Raw genomic sequence first — 24,652 nt, forward strand, 5'->3', positions numbered from 1 at the left:
GATGAGTACGGTTCCCAGAAAAACACCCAGAGTCGTATCCGTGAAAAAAAAAAGTGGTAGGAAAAGTTGTATCTGTTGAGAGAGGCATTACAATAACCACCGTTTGTTGCATGAGCGCCATTGGGTAATTAATACAACCTGCCTTCATTTTTCCGAGGAAAAGGATGAAGGGTGAGCTCCTTGATGCAGGGCCCACCGGATGTGTTGGTATGGTATCTGATTCCGGATTCATAAATTCAGATCTGTTCATGAAATGGTTATATCATTTTAAGGATCATGTTATTAATTCTAGACAATCACTCGTCCCATATTAATTTGGAAGCATCTCTTTACTGTAGAAGACAGAAGACACAGTTATCCCTTTTGCTACCCACAGCAGCCACAAAGTTCAACCAATAGACAGGAGTTTTTTTTTGGTCCCCTTAAGGCCATCGAGTGTGACCGTTGGATGACTCAACATCCTGGGAGGGCTATCACACGATATCAAATTAAATGAAGCCTACAAGTAAGTTGCTACAGTCGGCAATGCTCCCTCGCGACTGGAATTTAGCCATAAACTTATCATAAGGTTTTCAAAACACCACAATTTTCGAAGGCAGAGAAAACTGAACATATTGACATACTGCTATCGGTCCGTCGCCAAAAAGAACTGACGCCGAAAAAAGAAAAAGTTTAAAATCGAGAATAATAACTTCGAGTCAATTTAAAGAAGATTTGGAAATTAAACAAAACGAAGAATTAGCTAAATCAAACAAAATGAAGAAAAAAACAGTCCCATTAAGATCTTTAAAAAGATTATTTTTGTCCATTATGTAACGAAAAATATGAAGAGCCACCCCTGGATTCAATGCTTCAATGGCAGGACAACTGCAAGACTGAGAATCCCAAAGTTTTTGTTTTTTTTTTTATTTTTCATATGTGCCAATGTAATAAATACTTGGTTCTGTACTTCCTAAATATAATAGTTTTCTTTTTAACATACTTTAAGCGTGAAACTGCTTATTTACTTACCCCAAGCGGCCGATAATACTCATCTTATTTGCCACTCTCTTCTTCTTCTTCTTCTCAGGAACTTTTGAAGCAACTATGAGAACAATTTTCAGAAGGTCTTACGGCATTCAACAACGAACATGGCCGCTGACAGATGTTCAATTGGACAGGTTTTAGTTAAGATATTGCATGTTTCGGCCGAAGTTAAGTTTGTGGATATCGTTGTTGACGTTGGCCCAGATTAGTGAGTGAAATGTGTACGAAAATATCACAACCACCCTAGGCACATCAATTTATATATATATGGTTTTTTCTAAAGGAAAATCGAAATGAAAAACGCGCGAGCGATTGTAAACATTTCTCCATTTATTTTTCGCTACGGTATTACGGTATTACATATTTACAAAGTCGCCAGATTACGAGCAACGTCTCAGACGTCTTACTTATTTTTTTTTATTGTCGCATATTCAACGTTCACGTAAAATCGGTTCAAATCATCCGCCGGTCGGAAGTAAAGGAAGACGTGCGGGCCGACGACGGCGCCGAATACCAAAAAGAAGAAGAATCGCCACCTAACCAAACACTTCAGAAGCTGTAAGAACCTAGTGCGGAATTTCCTCAAGTTTATTTTGCTTATTTCTAACTAGTATTCTTTTAAATTAGAGTGCGAATTGACGGACACTACGAATCGAATACCAATACTGTATTTATTATTAAAACACATTTCACATTGATTTTTTTTTTATCGGAGACATCGTGCGCCGTTATTTTATGTATTTGAACTTTGGGTATTATTGTTCCTGATTTTATTTTTTTTATTGTCCTCAAAATGTATAGGTTAGGAAATATTGTATTTTAGAAGATTTTTTGCACTGGTACTGGACATTGTGTGTAAGTGGACATTTTTACTGATAATTAGGAGTAATTTCTGATAGACGTGATAATTTTGTAAACACAGACGCACTACTGAAAATGTCGGGTTCGTTTGCCCCGAAACGCTATAGGTCGGATCAAAGAATTGGACAACCTAAAAATTGTCCATTATATCACCAGGCGCCAGAGTATAATAAATTCAAACTGCGGAAGAAAACAATGGTATAACTTGTTTTTAACAAAAACGTTGAAATTGGTAGGATTGGCATTTAAATTACCTGACTGAAATTACTGAACATTCTGTGCATTTCGGCTGATAATAATCGATACTCTGCAACACGGCTGCGCGCTTGACGACATTTTCTGAAGGTTCAATTGCGATTTAATACTGCTTATGTCCTGGATTAATAAAAAAAACTGTCTGCGAATGATCACCGTCCGGGTGCCATCTTGTAAATGGCGTCGTATACCGTGCGGCGCACGTCCTCTATGCGTCGCTTCATTTCCGCGGTGAACGGGTCGAAATTGAGCAGTCTCCGTTTGCGCCGGTAGATGCCCTCTTTGCGTTCGATCGCGCAGTCGAATGTTCGCGCCTCGACTCCACCCACGAAATCGATGGCGGAACGTAGCGCGCGCGCGGTACGGTCTACGAGGTGCTCGTAGAAAACCACGTGGGTTGGGCCGGTGAAATTGTACAGCCAGTCGAGATTGAGCTGTTGCCAGCCGCGGAGCTTGTCGTATACGAACTGACGCCAGTCTAAAAATGTCACCCAAAATATATGAGAAACTTGAATGTTTGCCCGTTAAATTTAAAAAATTCCCATACGTATGTATCTTGTTTCATCTAATAGATGGCAGCACCGCATCAAAAGATATTTTTTAATAGGCTTTTGCGAAAAAGGTCTTGTGTCGTGACACCATCCGTTACGTGGCCTTGGCACTTTTAACGACGAACTGTAGTGTGTTAATTTCCCACGGTAAAAGACCCGGCGCATTCGCCAAATAAGACTGTGTTCGTTTCTCTTGGGTATTGGCATGTATTTTTCATGCCTTTATGGATTTTTCCGAATCTCTAACATCAAAGGAAAAGTTTGCCATTTCCAAATGCATAGCTTGTTTTCTTTAAACCTATAGCGCAGGCGAACTGCAGCAATGTACTTGCAACTTTCCGACAAACTAGCAAGTATAGTGGTAGTCAGTGGCCATTAGTGGACAAACATTTAATTAGCTGTTAATTTCATAGGAAGTGCTAGTTTGTCATAGTTTTTTAAGCATTATCAAAATAAACATATATTAAAACAATTCCACCATTCCAAATTTTACCTCGCAACTAGCTTAATACTTTTACTGCCAGAACCTTAATTAAATAGCAAAATCGTTAAATCGCTCACAGTAAGTGGCGGTCACTTACGTTTGCCGTTGGAGCGGCGGTATCGGTCCGGCGACGCGAATCCAATATGGCCGCCGCTCTGCCGGTTGAACTCCGCTTGGATCGCGGCCCCCGGTGACCGCACCAACAAGATCGCCTTGGAGAACATGGAGCGGGCGCGCGCGCCCCACTCGTGCGTCTTCACCACCAGCACCGAGCCATTCGCAACGCTCTCGGCCGGAAAACCGTTTTTCAGGAGGCCGTAGTCCTTGTAAACGGAGCCCGTGTAATAGCCTGCAAAATCGGGGACCTCTACGTTCTAATGGAATTGAGTGGCCTAAAATTTTCCGCCTAAATAAAAGTATTGAAAGAGGCTGGCCAAACAGTACTTTGTTTCGGAAGCTATTCGTCATCAAGACTTTTTTGGGGTGGGGTTTCCGGGGGCGTATGTTTCAAGTAGTTTTTTTGAATTATTTTTTGTTTAACACTTTTTCACCTATCTATTAAAATAAAGTGGTATGTATGACTCAATGCTTGCTTAAATAAACAACTCCTTAAGTATTTTAACAAACGTATGTGATATGTCTAGTTCTTAGTGGAGCCGCTAGAGCGCACCCTTTGACAATATAACAAAATTTCCAGAAATATTAATAGCAAAAATATGAACCTACTTCACAAAAATGTAATCGACTTAAATTGGGGTCACTTTGTGTAAACCTTAACGAAATATAATATTTATTTCGTCTAAAGTAATCAATTCAATAACTATTTACACGTAGACTACACTACTAATAATTTATATAACGGCTATCCTTCTATTATTTATATTTTAGTGCTTCAGTTTCTCTTTTAGACTGACTGACCTATCGGTGCGGTGCTCCGCGTTTATATAATGCATCGCCTCCTCACGATAGTGGTGGAACATTCGAGCCTTCTTCCCTACGTCCGCCTGATTTCTTGGAATGTGACAATAACCCCACTGGTAGAAATAACAACGGTTTTTTCATCCTGGATTCCTCTGGGATCGAAAGAGCATACGAGAACCTCAATTCTAATGTTCCTGAAGGTGACTTACTAATGTGTTTCGAACAACCGTGCAATCCGCCTCGTGTATTTCGCTGAATAACCTAGGAACGGTTAACTTATGAACGTTCCTCAAAAGCAGGATCTCACGCAGCATGTATTTAGCTAGATAGATAGCTTCTGATACTCCAGCAGTTCTATTTTCGCAAATATACTCTACCGCAATCAGCTGCTACACAGTGTGTTAGGTCCAAATCTGTATTATTGTTGCCAGTAAATTGGTTGAAGTTGATTTTCTGATTGATTTGATATGTTAGTTGGTATTATTGATTTGCTCGACAACTTCGTATCGATCCTTGGAGGAGGTTTGGTAGTATCGCTCTTTTCTCTGGCCTGGATTCTATTATATTCTATTATCTGCGGGGCGTCCAAGTCGAGTCCGGTCTCAAGAAACTGAGCTCCTTGTACTCTCGGTCGTGGTACGCAGCTGGAGTTTTCCTCCTCTTGCAAAGACAGCCTGAATGTTCTGTCGTCAGCCAGCCTATCATATGAAGGTGCCTTAGAGCCACACGACAAATCGTAGTTCTAAACCTATTACTTAGAATCGGAGTCTTTCCTATTGTTTCATGAACAGTATGCTAACAGGAAAGTCGTCCCGATCCCTCTGATTTGCGGAGACTATTTTTAATATTTCTCCAATAACAAGGACGCATTTCTGCCCACAAATAATTATTTTATATTGCAGCCATTAGGCCAAAATCAGTTATTTGCGAAAGTACTATACTAATTATGATTAGGGCGCTGGCAGCGATTATCTAATAATTAAAACACTTGAAACTAGTGCATATACATGATAGATGCATGTACTTCAATCATTTAAGACTCCTTACCGTTGTCCGTGTGACTTGAGATGCGGCATTGCTGCTACACTATGGCTGCTTTTTCGTTTGAACGAGACGTAGCCAATAATTGGCACTCGAGGCAAATATGCCGGTTAAGCGTTTTAGCATAAAAGGCGTGCGGCAGAAAGAAGTGCTGATATAAAGGTTGAATTGGGTCAGTTAATTGACCGCAACGTGCTCGACTATTCGGTAGTGAAATTTCGTACAATTTCAACAAGCGTAAGACAATTTTTTTAGACGACAATTTCGTGTTAAGAACTATAAACTATAACTATAAGAGGTATTCAACTATATTCACTTCAGCAAAGTATTAGTGAAACATAGAATCCATTGCAGTATTCCAAATTTATGTTTAATTATTTTAGTAAACTATGAGCGACTAAGGCAAAAAGGAAATTGGTTTTAGGAGTTAAAGTCTGTTCATAGATATAACCAAAAACACGAAAAAGACATGGAGATAATCATCGAACACCAAAAATAAAACAATGGGACAGTATTCTGTGACTGTTAACTTGGCTCGGCGTTGGGAAGGGGGAGACGCATGCGCACGAGATCATTCTTACCGTGGAAGGACCACATATGTAGATAGTAATGCTTAGCTGTGATGAAGATGAAGATCTTAAGGAAACAAATTTTTAAGGCAACTCTGGTAACTGGATCGAAAAATTAACTATCAAGTCTCTTTAATGAACGCAGATATAGTTACACTTCCTTCATAAAGCCTCCTCGATATGGCAACGCTGGACACCACAATCGACTACATTTTGCATTTTACGAAATTAACGGCGATGATCCTTTGTTTATTTGGTTCGAATTTTCTTTTGGAGGTTTTGGTGTAAATAACTGGTGCATTTTTTTGGACAGTAAAAGTGAATTGGTTAATGCTTTCGCGGCTATTATCTTGTAATTCCAACCGACGACATCCTTTAAACCCGAATCAAGATAATAGCTTAGTAAAAGTGAAGTAAGTGAAATCCGTGGCAATTTGATTTACGCTGACGTCTTCAGGAATTAAAGAATTATATAGTACTAATTAATAAATCTGCAGAAATGCGAGTCGGGCTCATTTGCTAACACATATCATTCGACTTAAATTGACTTTTAAAAAAGAATCTCAAAAATGTTGTGTTTGTATCTGTCGAAGAAGCTTCAATGACATGTAAATACCGAATTATGATGATAAATATATGAAGAATGAGATTCGCTCGTACCTGTCGCCTGTTGGAGCAAATATCTGAGCCACGTGTTGCCACTTCCCGGAAAACTAACTAACGCTGTGGGTTTTCCAGTGCTGTGGTCGCCGCCTCCATCTAGGTATCGCAGGTCCGAACACCATTGGATCTTGAACCGTTTCAGGACCGGCCTGAATGCGCCAGGACCGTAATCTAGGCTAGTGGTTTTGGTCTTCAGGGGCGGCGATTTTCGGTGACTTATAGAATCGTCAGGAATCAGAGGCTGCGACGAATAGATCTTTTTAATTAATTGCGTAAATAAAATACCGTCACAGTACTCAAATAGCATAAAAATCTAAACGTGGACTCAACTGGGATTTGTTTTTTTTTTACTGTCTTATAACATCACCGATTTGAGGTTGCTCTATGAAAACCTATACAAAACCGTATACAAATTCCACATCTCAGCAACTGGTCATGGAGCCTTTTGTACAGAAATGATCAGCGTCAAACAATTGTTCGTCTGTTCTCGGTTCCCTATGGCTGTAACTTTCGAACCGTTAGAGATAAAATTCTGATACTCCCTCCGAAATCGGCGGCCATTCAATTTTTTCGGTTTTTGGTTAGTTAGTTTTGAACATAGCTGGTTTGGATATGTGGAGTTTAATCCCCTAACGGAATTGAATTTTGGGAAGAAGGGGCTGGGGCTAACTAACCAAAACTCCCTGCTTCAATTAGTGGCTGGTTATTTTGCTATTTAGGCAGAATCAGAGGCCACAAATTTTGTTTACTCAGAAGGGTACAAAATGTATTCAAAATTTCCAGTTATTGACTTGAAATTTGGCAAGTGGGTTTAAAAAAAAAATGAAATGAAAATTCTTGAACCAGGGAGATCTGAAAATGCAATGGAAGAACGTGGAGAACAGAGCAATTGAGAGCAACAATTTTCTTATTTACAGTTTTCGTCTATCATGCACGTTGAAAAAATATAGTTAGAAATAGTTGGAGATGTTTCGCAGGAGCACAATAGAAATAACCGCATAGCGGCTGCTTTAAAATAAAATACGACGCACAGTTTGCTTATTTTGCCAAAGTTTTTCAAAACCTGGTGATTTGGATAGATCAGATGCGTAGTTTACGCACTTTGTTCTCCGTCCGTCTTCCTCTCTTGAGACCGTGCAGCGAGACGGTGGACAAGACAACGACGCCTACTACGTAAAAGAATAACGTAGCGGTTATGATCCAAAATTTATATCTGGCGACTCCGAGCATTTGTCCATTTTATTCTTTTCCGCTCAAATTGCCGTCGGTGTTATCCGTGTGTCGGCGGCCGCAGCGGGCATCGCTTCTGTTCGAAGCTCTAAAAAATAATGGAATCCTTGATTGAAAAACGCACAAGGTGGCGCCGAAAACTCACCAAAACGGTTAGAGGAGCTCTACAAATTTCGCGTTGCCCTCGGAAAAATATCCCAAAATAACACCCATCTGATTAGCAATTTTTGGCAAGCATGTTTGTTTAGTGGATCAAAAAACAAATAACATACGGTTTCTGGTCTCTGTCACGACTTGAAGACAGAAAATTGAATTACCTCGAGGTGTAAATAAACGATATAGGTTCACGACTCAGCGCCACCCGCTTGCACGGTTACAATTCGGGCGTCGACTGGCCGATTTCGACGCCCGTCGGCGCCGCTGCGTCCGTCTTTGAGCTGTTCGGGCGCCGTCACAGATTACAGACACGCGCGGCGCGATTCGAATCCAGATTCCGAATCTAATCATCTCTCGTTTCTCTAACCATTCGCCATACTACGGTCCGATATGTCTAGGGTTTCATTCTATGGGATTGTCGTGTACGATTTTACAAAAAACAAAGTCTGGTTTTGGCATGTTTATCGTCGCATTTTTCGATAAGTTCGCTGCCAGCTAATTATGGGGTGAGTAGGACGGCGCGCCGGTGCCGTCCCGCGCCATCATCTACTTTATTGCCCCCGTTCGCTCGCCATTTTACGGCGTTCGATGACAACAGATTCTAGCGCGTGGCCTGTTTCAGAGCTGAAGCCAAGCAGAGGTATTCGCTTTATTTGAGGTTACCAGTTAAAATTAAAGACGAACACCAAATAAGAGAGTTGGATCCCAACATATCCATCGTCCATTTGCCCAGACAGGTTAAATCTCAGCTACAGGGTCGGAAGGCCCTTGTATCTTCTGACCTTCGGGACTGTATTCTGCTTTTAGAAGTCGCGTCGTTGGTGCATAATCGATTTTGACAGCAAAAAGCAACTCGATAAGGGTAGACAGGCGCTGCAAGTCTTAAAGATCAACGGTAAAAGAGTGAAAGTGAGAGATTTCCGGATACCACCCCCAAAACGCAACTACGTGAGGCTCGAGTCGGCCAACTAGAATTCGTCACGCATTTGTAAATAGAATTTTGTAATTAGTGTAGGCTTGTTAATAAATATGAGGGACTTTATCGGGAACCCCATGGAGCAGGAGTATGATAACGAAGACAGCATGGACGAGTTTGAACCCATTATCGTCATGGACTTTGTAAACAGGGTAAAATCGCAGACATATTTCAAATTATTGGTTGGCAAAGAAATAATAGCTGTAATTTTCTTCTCTACTGTTCTTTTCTATTCATTCTAAATTGGATTTATTTATACATTGTGTACAAAGGACAAAACGCGTTGTGTCCAAATATTCATACTCAGTAACATAAAATGATGGAAATGTTTTAAATCGGGGCATTATTTATTTATGTTGGGAGTTTCGAAACATTTTAGGGCAGACAATTGATTCCCGCCGAAGAAGAAGAGGACGATGAAGAATATGATCCAAATTTTGAATTGTACGGATCAGATCAGGAGGTTGATTGGACCGACGACGGCGCGGACTTCGAAGATAATGGCGACGAATCCCTTGAATACCACGTGACATTTTCCGAGGAAGAAGACACCACCGATGAATTGGAATATGTCACATATGACCGTAAGTCCTTGGCGACTCTCTTGTTGTCTCATCGAAACGAGCCGGCCTCGTGTGTGGTTTTTCATTGCAGTTGACGTCGACCAGGAGGACGATACCGACGGATCTAATATGTCGAACGGCTCAGCATCAGATGATGACTTCATTTGAACCAGAACAGTCCCATTGCGTTTTTGTTGGATTTCTTTGTGTTATTTTTATATTAGTGTTTTTTTTCTGTCTCGGGTAAAATCTTTAACTTTGAAAACAAAGGAGATTTTTTTTTGCGTTAGCGAAATTAGCATGGCGGGATAATCGGCATCGCGTCTAACCGCGGTGACGTCATAATGTGGCAAAGCTCGTTCTTGCCATACGCGTGAACCTGATTTTGGAATTAGTGGTCTGAGGTTGTAGACGTTCTTTACCAAACATTACGTGTGGGCGAGTGACGTTGGCTCTGATGCCCAATTTTATGTTGTGTAAGAAGATGAAATAGTCCTTCAGTTATGGAACCAATCAATTTAGACTGTGATGTTGTTATTGTGTGGTGCAGGGCGAGTTTATTTTGTGGATTTTTTGAGAGTAATTATTTGTCCGGTTATGTTAGGGCGGCTGGGAACACATCATTGAACATCAAATTTCCGTGGCGCGCACGAAAATGTTTAGACTGGTACTGATCATACTTTATTTGTGTTTGGTGTTGACTCATTGTGAGATTTTGAACACAATCGTGCTGGATTTGCCTTACTCATCCCCTTATGCCGCCACCGTCAACAAGACTGTCGAATACATACTAATATTTTCAGGCGGAAGCGTAAGTACAAGGTCTCGATTTCAGGCTAAATGTTGCGAAAGAAAGTCGAAGAGGTTTTACTTTATTCGCGACTGTTGTGGCGGAGCTGCTCCTTGAAAAAAGACGTGCTCTGAAACGTTATTGGTTTGCGAGGAAATAAGAAAGATCCTTCACTAAAGGGAAGGAATTTTGTGGTTATTTTGTATAGTTGTTAAAGTCGATCTTGCAAGTTTTTCAGACAAAGTATGTAACAGTTTACATAACGTTAGAAGATTCCTACAGCACTATTATCTGATAATAAATTAAAATTTCCAAGGCTTTTCTTTTTTGATATTTTTGCCACAGACTGCCTAATTTCAATCCACAGAACAAATGAAAAGTCATTTTAGATTAAATTTAAAAACCACAGTTCCATCCATGAAATTTCAAAAACTTTTTGCTTTTTATAGACGTATTATATTATAACGTAAAAGTTACTTAACTGTGATATTTGAAATGCTGTCGGTTCACATAGAAAACGAGACATTTTATTAGTACGTGGTTATGTTTTCTCTCAACAAAATTTTGAGAGGAGCCTTTCAATATGCGCACGCGCGGTAACGCCGTTCAACGACCAACACGACCGCTGCCAGTTCGTCAATTCGATAGTTTTTAGTTTAGATGTAGCATTTTTGCGGCATATGCCCAAGTCTCGTTAAATGTTCAGGGAAATTTAGTTAAGTGTGTTAAAAATATTTTTATTTGTACAATTTTCACAAATCAAAAATTCGAATCACGAAGTCGACAAGTCGCCGTTTTTCAGGAGGTTGTGCCGTCCCGGGTGACGGTTTTGTCTGAAAACGCGACCTCAGATGCCCCGTTGATGATTGTCGCTGCGCAGCCGAAAAATTTACTGTCTTGGAATTTGCCGATGTCGGTGGAGAGCAGTCATGGCGTTCAACGTTACATGACATCGTCGCGGACCCTGTGCCTCGACATGTTTAAAAATTTGCGCGCAACCAACCGTGAGGTGAAGCTTTGCTTCGGTGGCTCCAACCAGTAACGTACGTTGTTGTAGGTTATCCTATAGTGACGATATCTACCGCATCCGAACGTAATGTAAATTTCGTGGTTGTGGTGGATTCGAAGGAAGACTTTCAGTTGCTACACTCGGTGGAGTACAACATTACCATATCGCCGAGCGAGCCTCAGTAAGTTCAGTTGTTGTAAGTTGCCTTACGGAAAACCATCATTCTCGCGTATTTTACGCGTCTAAAGCTTGTTTCATAGATCCTCATCGAGTCTTTTGCTTCAGGTATTTCTTCTATAACTTCACGACGAATCTGACGGACGACGAGTCGAATTTCGACACCGTCATTTTGATGGTCACGTCGCAGGATTCGATCTGCACGGTCGTCAGTATTCAGAACGTTAGCGTAAGAGTTAAGACGTATGTGTGGGCGCGGTCAACAAAACCCATAATACACAGACTGTGCGCTCCGGCGTGACATCATCAGGTGTAGGCAATGAACTCGATACGATGCCAATTTGACAATAGAAAAAGACATATTAATGATGAAAAAAACAATAGTGTTTGTTATCAGTGTCCAAAATATCAATGAAATGTCTAAAGTGGTATGAAAATTATGAAAGAAAGTATATTTCTTATCATTTCAAAAGAAAGCGTTTTCGGGCATACATATATATGTATATGATAGAAAACTAGGGTGTGTTTTCAACGTAAGATGAACAACGGGGGAAACACCCTGTATAATAACTTCATGAGTTATTATTTATGAAATAAAATCAAAAGGTTATATAATATTCAATAGCTATAACGGCTAAACTTACCCGGAAAAGTAATCAATCTTTTGCCGTTCAGATAGCAACAGATGAATTTACCATTATTAAAAATAAATAAGAACTGAAAGTTCAGATTTTCACGAAATTATATATATTCACAATTGTTTCGCTCAAAAATCAATGAGACCTTCAAATGTATTGCTTAACGATCAATTAGATTTAAATTTTTCAGTGTATATAGTAGCAGGTAGTTTGTAAATATTACATTTGATAAAGACACGGTGTTGTCGAAACAATTGTCATGTAAAAATATATAATTTCGTGAAAATCTGAACTTTTAGTTCTTATTAATTTTGATAAATGGATTTTCATCAAGTAAAAGCTAAATATATTAACTATAGCGTAAAATTCTTAGTAAAGTCCAGATAGCTTTATGTAGTTCATTACTGAATATCTTAAATTGACACAGGAATTTTGTTTGTCAGTTTTTAAATCCATGTCAAAAGCCGCGTCAAGATCAACATTTTTTGAACTTTTGAAGTGGCGGCTAGAAACCTATAAAAAAGCATCGTTTCTTTAAGTAACACTTAAGCACCCGATCGATTTTAAAGGTTTTTGGATCATGTCGCCGGTCGACTGTCACTTGTCCGGACGCGTGACGCGGCCATGACGTCAAAGCACTGGGTCTTCGTATTATCGGTTTCGTTGACGTCGTCATGTAACTAGTTTCAAATTTGGGGCTTTTCCGCTTGTAGTGTCCGGTGTTTGATCTGAACGAGGACATCACGTTTCGCGGGTTCTACGAAACTTTCGATATGAGGGGTGGTATCACGATACCGGTAAGTAGACGAAACTGCCCGCGAGTGATCGTACACGTTATCCGGGGCGATTGCAGAAGGACAAGTTCCCGTACGGGTTTTTCGTGGTGTTTGTCGCGAAGGCGGACGACTCGCAGTGCTCGCAAACGCCCACGATCCCGTCCAGCGACAATCGCACCAAATCGATCACAGTCGAGATAAAACCGAGCATCAGTTACAAAGACTACACGAATGCCGTCATATGGACGCTGTGCTCGATCGGTAAGTGAGTACGGAGGACGTAGGCGCGGTGCTAAAATGAAACAAACGTTACCCCTTAACTCTTAAACGCTAACAATTAATAGGAAACCATCTTATGTCGCAAAAGTCTTTATGAGAACATCACCTTTCCCACAAACATTTGCAGGGACCATCTAACGCTGGATGACATTTAAATTTAACCTTCTTTTACTAGGCTACTAAAGTCATCTCTAAGTCACTCTACCTAAATGTAGGTTATGGGTACTTAACACAACCTAAAAATGTGAGAAAACAATTTTTTGCCGCCATTACCCTAAAATGCGAATACTGAGACGTTCCCCCCCATGGTTTAGCGGAGAAACACTTTAATAAAATTGACAGGTCCTGCCAAGAGCGAGCTATGTGAACAATGAAAATTTAGACATTAATAATAATAATAATAATAATAAATGTCAGTAATACTCCTTTGGATTTTCACTAGCTTGCTAGCGACTTTCATACTTCTGCAATTGTTTTACTTTTAAGAGCGTAATCTATCCTGTTGACTTGATTGAAAGTAAAGTAGATTAACATTTCACAAGATATCAATTGCTAATATTTCCAAAAAGTACCATTAGAAAAGTGCTGTTTTTGTTTAATGTAATTTGTAGCTTCTTTTTTCCATACTAGTGGTTTTTCAAGTATTACCACTAAAACTCTACAGTTACCAATTTGGGTGCCGTAAAGTGAGCTTAGCATATTATAAAAATGATTAGTGATAGGTTTTTTTCGTAGGGTCCAGTGGCGTAGTCAGTTTTCTTCCCAAGCTCACAATTTTTTTTTACACAAACTAAACTTGAGTTTCTTTATAATGGAACACCTTGTCTTTTGATTATTTTATTAGGTCTGCTATGAGCCTTTCAAACACAGAGTTATTCTAATACAAATATTTATTTTTTTTATTAGTAAACATGTTGTTTCTAAAACCGCCCTGTATCTAAAAAAAGATGACTATGACATTTCTATACGGTATATACAACTATACAATAGTATTGAAGTAGTTGAAGTAATTATTGTTACCTAGTTAATGTACTTAATATGTAAGAATATAATAATACGCAGGTCTGCAGTGATTTTGATATTTGAAAGTTGATTGGTTATTTGTATATTTTTGGAGGTCCTTTTCCCAAAAGAAGGCCATATTTTTGCTATATTGTCATTTTTTTAAATAGGGCTCTTTATCTTTAAAATGTAATTTTATATACATACCTATGACATGAATGTTTTCATGTTAGGCATGATTTTTATGAAATTAAATGTAATTTGGCAACCCTGGATAATATCAGAGCAGCAGAGAGAGTTGACGCAGAAGCGTCAATACAGCGTAGTAACCAGCGCAGTTTGGTGAATCCAGTAAAGACTGCTAGTGTGTATTGCAACAATATTCCTGACTTTTTTTCAAAATTTATCGACTCAAGAGGCGTTTTATTGCACAATGGTAACGAACGGGCCTCGGTTCCCGTTGCCCATTCGATACATTTAAAAGAAACGTATGAAAATTTAGGACTCCTTTTGCAGAAAATAAACTACCAAGAACATCAGGTTATACAAAATTTTCGTACTACATTTGTGAGCGGGATAGTCGGGCAAGAGACATTAGACTCAAATAGAATGGCCCTCTAGAACAAGCCTTACACCTAGTAGCAAAAATGTATTAAGAGAGAGCTTAGTTGACCCCAAAAAAAGTTTTGCTGCATCCTCTTGATGAAGCAGTTTGTTAAAGCCCTAGACAAAAATGGGCAATGTTTCAAATATTTGTGTTAGAAATTTGTTGTAATTGATAAGTTTCTTGGAAACTCTAATGACGAGAACTACGAGGGTATTGTTCAAAATATATTACAACACTTTCATCGTCCACGTTGTAATATGAGTTTGAAAGTGCATTTCCGGTTTTCACACTTGGAACTATTTTATTGAAAATCTTGGAGCGGTTAGCGAAGAACAGGGACGGAGGTTTCACCAGGACATTAATTAAATGGAGCAGACGGAGCATAACGATGATGGCGGACTACTGCTGGACGTTAAAACGGGACATGACCTTAAAAACTCACAGGCAACGCGGCTTTCTGGATAAACGCATGCAATTTATGGAATCAGCTTACGTGATATTTATGAACACGTAGGCAAGACGTAAAATACAACATAAAAAATAATCAACCCATCTAAAACATAAGATTTCTGCGTGAACCTTTATTACCGAGTAAATTTCCATAAATGACCCGTGTGCGCTAGAGTACACCCGTACTTTCTGCGCAGGAGCGTTCTACGTCGTGTTCGCCATCGCGTTCGCGCTGTGCACGCGCCGTTGCTGGGAACCGCGCCGGCTCGAGTACGCCGAGGCAGTAGTGCCAACGAATTCAGATGCGGCGCAAACCAGGAGCCTCGCGGGCAGCGAGGACAGCGAGTCCATCGACGAGGTCGACTCCCAGCGTAATTTCCCGTACGACCGCGAGACGAGGCGCTGCAAAATTCAACCCTGCCTCGAGGACCTCGCGTTGCGTCATCCCCGCATACTCGCCAAAAAAAGTTATCTCTACCTGTACAACGTGCTGACGGTGGGACTGTTTTACGCGTTGCCGGTCGTCCAGCTCGTCGTCACGTACCAGGGCGTGCTCAACGAAACCGGTCAGCAGGACTTGTGCTACTACAATTTCCTGTGCAGTCACCCGTTGGGTGTGCTTAGCGATTTCAACCACGTGTTCTCGAACGTCGGCTACGTGCTGCTCGGACTGCTGTTCCTCGCCATTACGTTCTTCCGGGAGAGGACCCACTGCGACGACGCCGACTTTGACAGGGTGAGCGGTCACGCTTTATTCGGTTTACCAAATAGGTTTGTGTTCGCGTCAAGTTACGAACTTGTTCCTTATAATTTTCGACCATTTTTATGCTCGGGTCAAGTTCGAGCGGAATCCGAAACTTCCTTCCGGGCAATGCAAAAACGGCAGCCGTAAATGTGTTTTAAATTGCATAAACCAATATTACTGATATGCCACTACATTTTTTCAGATTCTTTGTTGATTCTCCATGGGGTTTTAAATTATTATTAATTATTCACATTCATAAATTTATTTGTATATTTCAAATGGAATGTACAAATACAAAAAATTCCAAAAATCATCGTTTTTTTTGGTGTTATTCTTCCATCTAAGTCAGTTTCCTTTGATATTGAAGATTCATACTTATTTTTTTAGAGAAAATATTTATAATAATATGACGTTAAAACGCAGAGAAGTTGTATATTCGCATATTACCAATAATTTCTTGTAAAGTTAGTTATCCTCAAACCGTACTGTGACTAATAGTTTCAAACCAAGTCCAAACTACGGCGAAAACGTTAAAGATCAATTGCGCACACTACGAACATCCAATATGAAAACAAACATTTTAACGGGTTTTGCCACATTCTTACAAAGCAAGATACTCGATGTACGTTTATATTAATCTCAATCGAAATAGAATTTCCCTCTGTAAAATAACGTAATTATACACCCATCTAGCGTGCGGGGAGCGTCACTTTGCCATGTAAGTTTCTTGTCCCACGGATGCGAGCCACTTCGAACACTTCGGGGATTTTACCGCACGGGTTTGGGAGCAATCGGATGTTTTCGGAGATATTTCCGACGCTTTGTTTCGTTTTTTTTTTTTGCGGAAATGTACCCAAAAACTAACAGTCGTAGAAACAATACAGTATGCAACACGTGCGGTAAACTTTTTAAGTCTCTCGTTTATTAAACACTCGCTCCGCTCGTGTCAAATAAACTCGTGAGTCAAATGCTGTTTACAGCACTTGTTGCATAGTATACTATTAACGTTTAAAAAATATATGGTCTAGTGTGTGTATTTTATCAAGTAGTATATTATGCAACAAGTGCGGTAAACGTCATTTGTCTCACGAGTATATTTGACAGTAGCGGAGCGCGAGTTTTTTACAAAGTGAGTTACAAAGTTTACCGAACGTGTTGCATACTATACTTTTTGTACGACCGGTAGTTTTTTTGTTACATTTTCGCAACACACGAATAAATTCACTGACATGACCGTCAGGATTAACAAACATCAAAATTCAAAGCGTGGAAAATCCCGGAAATGTCCGAAATGGCTCGGATTCACGGGAAACGACGACACTGACGTGGTAAAGTGACGCTTCCCGCACGCTAGATCGGTGGATAATTAGGAATTTTACAGACGGGAGTAGAAAAAAACATTTAACGAATACTTTTTATTTATTGACAAGGGAAAAATACAATACAATACATAGAAAATATCAGAATATGGATTTCGTTTTTATTTCTAATACGTACAAATATACATCATCATGTTATACAAATGATATAAGCAAAGTTACGAATTTCGGATTACATGAAAATTCTTTATTTATGTAATCATATAATGTTACATGACACTTCGAACATTTCCGGTGTCTTGGTCACCGAAACGGGGTTTCTTTTAGACACTTATTCTGCTGCGTCTCTTGCCCGAAAAAAAATTATGGAAAGGTTTGAGATTTTTTTTTTTAGCACTACGGCATCCCGCAACACTATGGGTTGTTTTACGCGATGGGCGTGGCCCTGATCATGGAGGGGGTGTTGAGTGGCAGTTACCACGTGTGCCCGAGCCAGTCGAACTTCCAGTTCGGTAAGGGCGGCCGAGTTTTCGAGCTCTGCAAAACGGCCCCGGTTGTTTTTTTTTTTTTTCAGATACGAGTTTCATGTACGTGATGGCAGTGTTGTGCATGATCAAGCTATATCAGAACCGCCATCCGGACATTAACGCCAACGCTTACGCCACGTTCGGTGTATTGGCGGTCGCCATCTTGTTGGGTGGGTGTTTTTGTCGTTGGTTAATGTTGGATTTTAGGCAACCGCGTCATTGTAGGCATGATCGGTCTCTTCGAAGGAACGGAGAGTTTTTGGATGTTCTTCGCCGTCGTTCACATACTGTCGTGCCTCTACCTATCGTTGAAGGTGTACTATATGGGTTGCTGGAGTATAAGTAAGTGCTTTCTGCGACGCTGTAACGACCAGTATCGCGGTAAACGCTGAGTGGGCGGGGATCTATTATGTTGTAGCAAAGGTCGCCGATGACGTAAATCGGAAATATGTCGCGGTAACACTTGCTGTTTTTTTTGGCTGTTAAAAATTCATGGCAATTATTTGGTATTAGATGAGATGTAGTTTTTTTCGAGCAAAATGTTTTTGAAGGATAGTTTTTAAACTTTTGACAATTAATGAATGTTAAAGTACATGAACTTCTAATTCAAGAGTGTACAAAAAAATCCATAATCGCGAAAAATAAAAATCAGAGCGTTTCAAATCGAGCAATATATTAGTTTTTGAACAATTTACATTCTTCGCTTATTTAGGTTGAAAATCCGTTTCCTTAAACAAATTGGTTATTGGTATGTTTTTTTTTTTTTATAATAATCGCACATTGTTTTTAATATTATTATTATTCTGCGGGAATAAAGCAAGCGGGTCAGTACTCGATGAAACTGTGATACAATGTCTTCTAAACTTAACACTTTGTTTACGCGCAACGATCTGAAGATAATGTATTAGGAAGGCGTTTATATTTAAGATATCACGATTCAATTCCGCACATACACTAGGCAATTGCTAAGAAGGTGTCTTCCCGTCGAAAGCCTTTTGGGTCGAGAATCACAATGACTTGCGTCTTTTTGGTATAGTTGATATGTTTTTATCCTACTTCAGGTCGTTTAAGACAATTGCACCGTGACATTTTTAGTCATTCACCTGTCGGCTGTACGCCATTAAGTTGATAATTATATGGTGGTTTGTTGAGTCGTATATCCAAAATTTTGCATTTACTTTCACTTATAGGTCTCTGTCCGTTTTTCTGAGGTAGATAGGTCACCGACCAAGGTCTGTCCAGCGTAAATTATGCATAGCACTACCAAACCATGAACTGCGCCACTCCGGACTGCGTATAGTTCTTTTTTATGCGACTAAGCAGCTTTCCTCAGACACCATAATGATCTAGCTGGATAAACACCTTGTTGAACGCCTTTTCGTATTCTAAGTAGATAATGGTCCGTAGGTAGGATATTGATATGAAACTGTGCTATGTTTGTAGAATTGCATTATTTTGCGGCATGAACTTGGTTATTTCTTTGACTTTTTCCGGTTAATCTTATTGGCCTGTACTTTTTGGCACTTGTTGTCTTGTCTTAGACGCTGGTCTGGTCAGGAATGGGGTCACATTTAATTAACTTTCGTTGGGGTGAACTTGACTAAGGCTAGCCCTGTATCAGCCAATATCGGCACGTTGATTGGATCTTCCATAATTAACGTTGATGATGGATTATTTAGCAGTTAGAGTATACCCTTAACCGAAAATTTTCCAATTTTGTTTTCAAATGGCAATCTCTACATCCTGTACTTATTTTTTTTACCCTGAAAAAAAAAACATCCACACGGAAAACTGTCGAATTGATAAACGGTGTTAGATCGTGTTGAAGTCACTAAGCCTCGTAGATTGGTTCGGTTGCAAGGACAAGCCTAATTGGTTGAAAACGAGATTTAAAGTGAAAATACACGTAGAACTTGCGTGGTATCTACCTGGAAGACATTTAATTTGGTTGGTTGGTTATAAGGATTCAACAGTTTAAAAAATGTTAGTGCGGTTTATTAAAATAAAATTAGCGAAATACATAATACAGTAAAAATAAATGCAGATCAATGGAACAATGCAGTTGCTTCGTTAAGAGTTTTTAACCAACTAAAAAGTTCATCATAGACCCGTGTGGCTGATATTATTCAGAAGTACCAATAAATCAAAAAGGCATAAAAGTTAACAGCAACACTTAAAAAGTAAAATGTCTAAACGATAGCGATGTTAAACCAGCATTCTGAAATAATACAATTCTTCATAAATCTCAACAAAAGTTCTTCTTCATGAATTGAAAGATTTTTGATTTTGACTTGATTTGATTGATTTTTTTTTTTTTTGCAGGTACCACGTCGCTGACTAGGATGTGGCATACGCTGAGGCACGACTTCTCGTCAGGACCGCTGAACGTATTCGTACCGTCTTACAAGGGTGAGCGCTACCTCCGCGCCTAGCGGGCGTTTAATGTCGCGTTTTTAGCTCGTTTCTGCGTGCTGCTGTTCGCCAACGCTTGCAACTGGGCTTTGGCGTACGTCGCCGTCCAATACCGCCCCCAAAACTTTGCCGTCTTCCTCCTACTCGTGTTCATGTCGAACACGTTGCTATACTTTATCTTTTACATCGTGATGAAGGTCGGTTCGAAGCCGAGCTGGCGTCGAGCGGCGCGTTATTTATTTCTTTTTGTGTCGCAGTATGTCAACAAGGAACGGGTCAGGATCGTCTGTTGGATCTTCTTGATCGCGTCTACCCTCTGCGCGATCTCCGCGATGTACTTTTTCCTGCACAAGTCGATCTCTTGGTCGGTAAGTAGGGCTTCGTTCGGTCCCTTCCCCTCCCTGTCGACATCGCTCGCGCTTGTCCCAGGCGACTCCTGCGAAGTCGCGACACTTTAACACGGAATGTACACTGCTGCGATTCTACGACTACCACGATGTCTGGCACTTTTTGAGTGCCGTCGGTATGTTCTTCACGTTCATGGTGTTGCTGACCCTCGACGACGACATCTCCCACACGCACCGCAGTCGGATATCGGTATTTTGAGACGCGAATAGTGCAAACAACTACTTTTAAGTGTTCGACCATTTTTAAAATTGTATCGAGTGTATTTGTTTTAGTTTAGTTTAATAAAGTTTGTACTTGATTTGCGTTTTGTTTGGTAAAGGTTTCTAGTGCTCTCCCCGCCAAAGACGAAATACTGCCGCAAGATCTCTGTCACGTCTCTTTCTCGGTCTTTTTACCTCTTACGATACCCACAACCCGCACCTCGCTGTTTCAACAAAACTTATACCGTTATTTAAATACAAAAATTAACTCCTTGCTTTTCTTTTTAAATTAAAAGCGAACAGGTACGGGGCAGGTGATCGCTTTCTCACAATTTGGGCACCGGCCCGAAATGCCATCGAGAACTTTGCGAGCGTTCACCGCCACCAGCCACTGAAATCAGGAATGGATCTCGATCTCGTCACCCTAACCTTCTTCCCTCTTCGTCTCACCTCGTACAAGCATTCCACGTGATAACGTTTTTCGCAGGACGCGTTCCTGCAAACGACGTCCGCCAGTTGACCGTTAAGCCTCGGCGCGAAACACACGCTACAATCACCCTCGGCGACGAGCAAGTCGTCGTCGTCGTCGTGGCGGGTTACGGTCTCCCGCAGGCGCGGAAACGAGGCCAAACCGAGCAGATCCAAGAGACCGCGGAATACCCCATCCCTGCACGTCCAACCCTCGCCATCACCGAGACGATCGTTCAGCGTAGCCCGATAGGGGTCGACCAGTCTGTCTGGACCGAGAAACCGGACGTCCGGACGCAGAAACACGTTGTATGGGTCGGTGGTGATTTGTACAGAGACATTCTCGCCTACAGTCCAAAAAATTGTCAATGTCTCTTTAACCTGATCTGTTTTTTACTCATATATCTATTTTATTTTGTTAATTGCTACGAGTTTCAGTTGCTAATCGTTTTTGTTGTAAATAGAAAGTTTAACGAATATTGTAATTGGGCTTAAATACAAGGCTAAAAAAAATTCACAAATAAAAAATCACTATATTTACAATTAAATTCAGAAAACAAAACTGGTTGTTAAATAGATACACAATTGTAACCTTGGGAGACCTCCTTTCAATTCAATAATTTTGTTATGGACCTGAGTTACATCTTATATATTAGGAGCCTCTGCCACAAAATTTACCTTCTAATCACTGAGTTAAATATGTAACAACCCTAGAAAACGTCGAAATAAACAAAAAAATTGTTAATAGAAAAATATTGACCAACAACACCGCCTTATTTGACTCTAGGTAGTGTTGAATTTTGTTGGTTAAGAAGGTCAACGCTTCAAAGTTAAAAAATAACCAAAACACCAAAAAATAAGGTGTGCAAAAAGTCCCTATTATTCACAAAAGACTAAATGGTAAACACCTTTGATTAAAACTTAGGAATATGCTTCAAACAATAAAGCTAATGTTTACCCAAAAAACAGCTTACCTAACCAGATCCTTCTATAAGGGTCAGCTCGCTGTGGCTTCTCGGGATCTAGCACATCACAGTTCTGGTCGAGTTCGTCCATCAGATCGAAATAGGGCTGCAGGTATTCCACCTGCGCGGCGAATCGATCGAACAAGGTCGCCACGTTCTCGCTTGGTTCGAACAAGGTCGTACCCGCCTCTCTTTGGGGCAAATCATACGAAGTCAAAGCGAAAATCGCTTCGTCGCACCTTGACAAGTCTATAGATATTAACGCTGAATGTTCCCGACTGCCGGCATCTGAAACGAATCACGCCATGTTATGACATTTATGACTTCCAAAAAACGCCTCTATCCCGACCTGTCAATGACAAAAATATCTTTCTTAGGTCCTCTTGTAGCCGGCAACTTTTGAGGTTTAAGTAAAATTTAGTAAACTCGGCGTACTCCCATAAAACCTTCTGGTAAACTCCCGCGATGTTTCTAACGCAGTCGCGACGTCGTATCGACTCCAAGTGGAGCTTTACTCTGTCCAGTACTTCGAGCACGCCGCGAAAATGACCGGTCGCGATCAATTCGTCGATTTCTTTCGACAGCGGCGTGTCTCCCGGCACTTCTACCTCGTAACGACCGACGCAAGAGCCCCATTTCACTAACACCTCCACGTCCAGTGACCCGTCAAACACATAACCTGAGTAAACGACTTCGTCGACCGTTTCACGTGTTTTGTGTATCAGCGGGTAATTCAACAACAACTCGAGATCAGTTTGATCCATGACGACTAGTCCGCTGTTGCCCACTAACAAGGAAACAAGATAAAAACTTAACCTAAACAAATAAAAACCACCCACTGATGGAAGGCCGCCATTTCCAGAAAACTTTAACGCATTCTTCTTCTTTTACTTAACGATGGGCCGAGCCTGCCGGTCACAGATCGCACGAGAAATCGCAACAGGTTTGCGACAATCGTTCGTTTCAGTCTGTTCGATATCGTCCGATCAAATGAAGTATTTTAAACACCCAATCCCGAGATTCAAACTTGTGAGAGTGTGCAAATGACGTCACAAGCTAGGGTCTCAGGGAGTCGGTGGTTAATAGTGGCTACGCAGGCGCCTGAAAACAACCGAAAAACTGACAGGAAAATAAATAACTATCAGATTACCCAAACATAATAAGAATTTATTCGTTTCCGTTGGCTCCAAAAAAAAAAACGTACTTTTCAAGTGTCGGTCTTCGGCGGTGAACAAGAATGAGATCAGGAAAGTTAGCAGGCTGCACAGTAACTCCAAAACGGGTGTAATACTTACTATACAACCTACTACCTCAACTGACACTCAAACATATATACATACACGCGGCGTTGCAACAACGGACGTCCTTACGTATAACATAAGGGGCACGACCGATGCGTGCTAAATTACGAGCGCGCAGGCGCGAGCGAGATCGAAGTAATCGAAAGAAGGTACCCTTAAAATCGAACCCGTGACGGCTATCAACACACAAGTTCGGTTCTACGGGTTACTCCTCACGAACACAGACAGGAGAAACAACGGCGACACCTATCGGCCGTCTCCGCAATCGAAACGGACTTATAATCGAGTCGCTGACGTAACTTTTTACGGAGAGTTCCTTCAGACTTCGGCAGCGAAAACCTGAAACGAAAGGAAAGGAATTTTAGAACATGCAGCGATATCATTTAATGGATACTACGCCGTAACTGGTGACGACATTATTTCAGAAACATTTCGGAAAATGTGATGCTGCCAATCTATGCAAAAGCGACGACTGGGAATTCCGCAATTTGGGGGTACATACGGCAACCCCGTTTCGAGGGATCGCGAAAACTGCAACCGACGGAAGAGAATGCCGGGAACCGGCAACGCCGTTCTTCCGCCAAGACGTCGCTGCAGCAGCATCAGCAGCAGCAGCAGCGCGACACCGGCCAAGATGGAGAGGTCCTTCACCCCGACGTATTTTCTCTCCTCGGACCGTCTGGCGAAAGTGACCCCTTCCTTCCATTCCGGAGGTTTGCATAACCGCCGATGTACTAATTATTATTCAATTGCCAATAGGATTGTATTTGTGAAAAAAATATTATCAAGGAGCCAAAATAACCCACACAAAATTTGCTAAAAATCTCGTTTAGTTGAAACACTTGGAAAGGGTGAACCGACAAACTTTATAAATCCGAATAGAATGAGGTCACTAATTTTTGATGCTCAAGATATTTTCAAAAATTAAAAAAAAAAAAAAAGATGTCGCGCAGTTCATGCACATTGATGACCAAATGCCTATAGTTTTAGAGAAAATCCCAAAGTAGCAATCGGCAACACTGGTTTAAGACAAATTAGAAAAAAATTGACGGCAACTGCGTTTTCATCTAACAATGCAGACATTTTTCGAATTTGGGGATAAATTAAAAATGATCGCGTGTTTGACAGTTGAAAAAATCAATAAATTTTAAAAATTCGTCTGTCCGAAAATCGCTAAAAATCACCGAAAACGAGAGAGAAAGAGAGATAGAGAAAGAGACAGGGCGAGACGGGGTCACTCGGCACACGTGAAATACTCTTTCTCTCGCGTAAAGAAGGCCTTG

General features: G+C 40.6%; 3 protein-coding genes across 4 annotated transcripts; 1 reads left to right on the forward strand and 2 right to left on the reverse strand.

The window, feature by feature from the left end:
• Nucleotides 1-1,287: 1,287 nt before the first annotated feature.
• LOC132706604 (WSCD family member CG9164) lies at nucleotides 1,288-8,031 on the reverse strand. Its single transcript, XM_060678024.1, has 5 exons — nucleotides 7,747-8,031; nucleotides 7,473-7,689; nucleotides 6,369-6,612; nucleotides 3,275-3,526; nucleotides 1,288-2,620 (listed from the first exon to the last, which is right to left on the reverse strand). Exons 2-5 carry the CDS (start codon nucleotides 7,599-7,601, stop codon nucleotides 2,295-2,297), a joined length of 951 nt encoding a protein of 316 aa, XP_060534007.1. The 5' UTR covers nucleotides 7,602-7,689; nucleotides 7,747-8,031; the 3' UTR covers nucleotides 1,288-2,294.
• Nucleotides 8,032-8,140: 109 nt separating this feature from the next.
• Nucleotides 8,141-20,633, forward strand: LOC132705782 (SID1 transmembrane family member 1-like). 2 transcript variants are annotated; one of them, XM_060676639.1, is made up of 18 exons: nucleotides 8,141-8,263; nucleotides 8,380-8,494; nucleotides 8,565-8,885; nucleotides 9,113-9,317; nucleotides 9,388-10,107; nucleotides 10,889-11,090; nucleotides 11,144-11,276; nucleotides 11,381-11,501; nucleotides 12,624-12,707; nucleotides 12,764-12,947; nucleotides 15,222-15,760; nucleotides 17,483-17,600; nucleotides 17,663-17,785; nucleotides 17,841-17,957; nucleotides 19,938-20,024; nucleotides 20,073-20,224; nucleotides 20,285-20,395; nucleotides 20,457-20,633. In XM_060676639.1, the coding sequence occupies exons 5-18, from the start codon at nucleotides 9,952-9,954 to the stop codon at nucleotides 20,631-20,633; spliced, it is 2,304 nt and encodes a 767-aa protein (XP_060532622.1). In that variant the 5' UTR covers nucleotides 8,141-8,263; nucleotides 8,380-8,494; nucleotides 8,565-8,885; nucleotides 9,113-9,317; nucleotides 9,388-9,951. The 2 variants fall into 2 exon arrangements, with proteins under 2 accessions (XP_060532622.1, XP_060532623.1); XM_060676640.1 differs by lacking the exons at nucleotides 8,141-8,263; nucleotides 8,380-8,494; nucleotides 8,565-8,885; nucleotides 9,113-9,317; nucleotides 9,388-10,107 and having other exon boundaries at nucleotides 10,962-11,095.
• A 253-nt stretch (nucleotides 20,634-20,886) lies between these two features.
• LOC132705783 (E3 ubiquitin-protein ligase FANCL) lies at nucleotides 20,887-23,064 on the reverse strand. Its single transcript, XM_060676641.1, has 5 exons — nucleotides 22,908-23,064; nucleotides 22,418-22,855; nucleotides 22,078-22,356; nucleotides 21,086-21,450; nucleotides 20,887-21,026 (listed from the first exon to the last, which is right to left on the reverse strand). Coding segments are annotated over exons 1-5 (1,185 nt in total). The 5' UTR covers nucleotides 22,909-23,064; the 3' UTR covers nucleotides 20,887-20,924.
• Between the last annotated feature and the right edge of the window lie 1,588 nt (nucleotides 23,065-24,652).

The sequence above is a fragment of the Cylas formicarius genome, unplaced genomic scaffold (assembly GCF_029955315.1).
Source record: "Cylas formicarius isolate icCylForm1 unplaced genomic scaffold, icCylForm1.1 PGA_scaffold_8__14_contigs__length_24414737, whole genome shotgun sequence".
Lineage (NCBI taxonomy): Eukaryota > Metazoa > Arthropoda > Insecta > Coleoptera > Brentidae > Cylas > Cylas formicarius.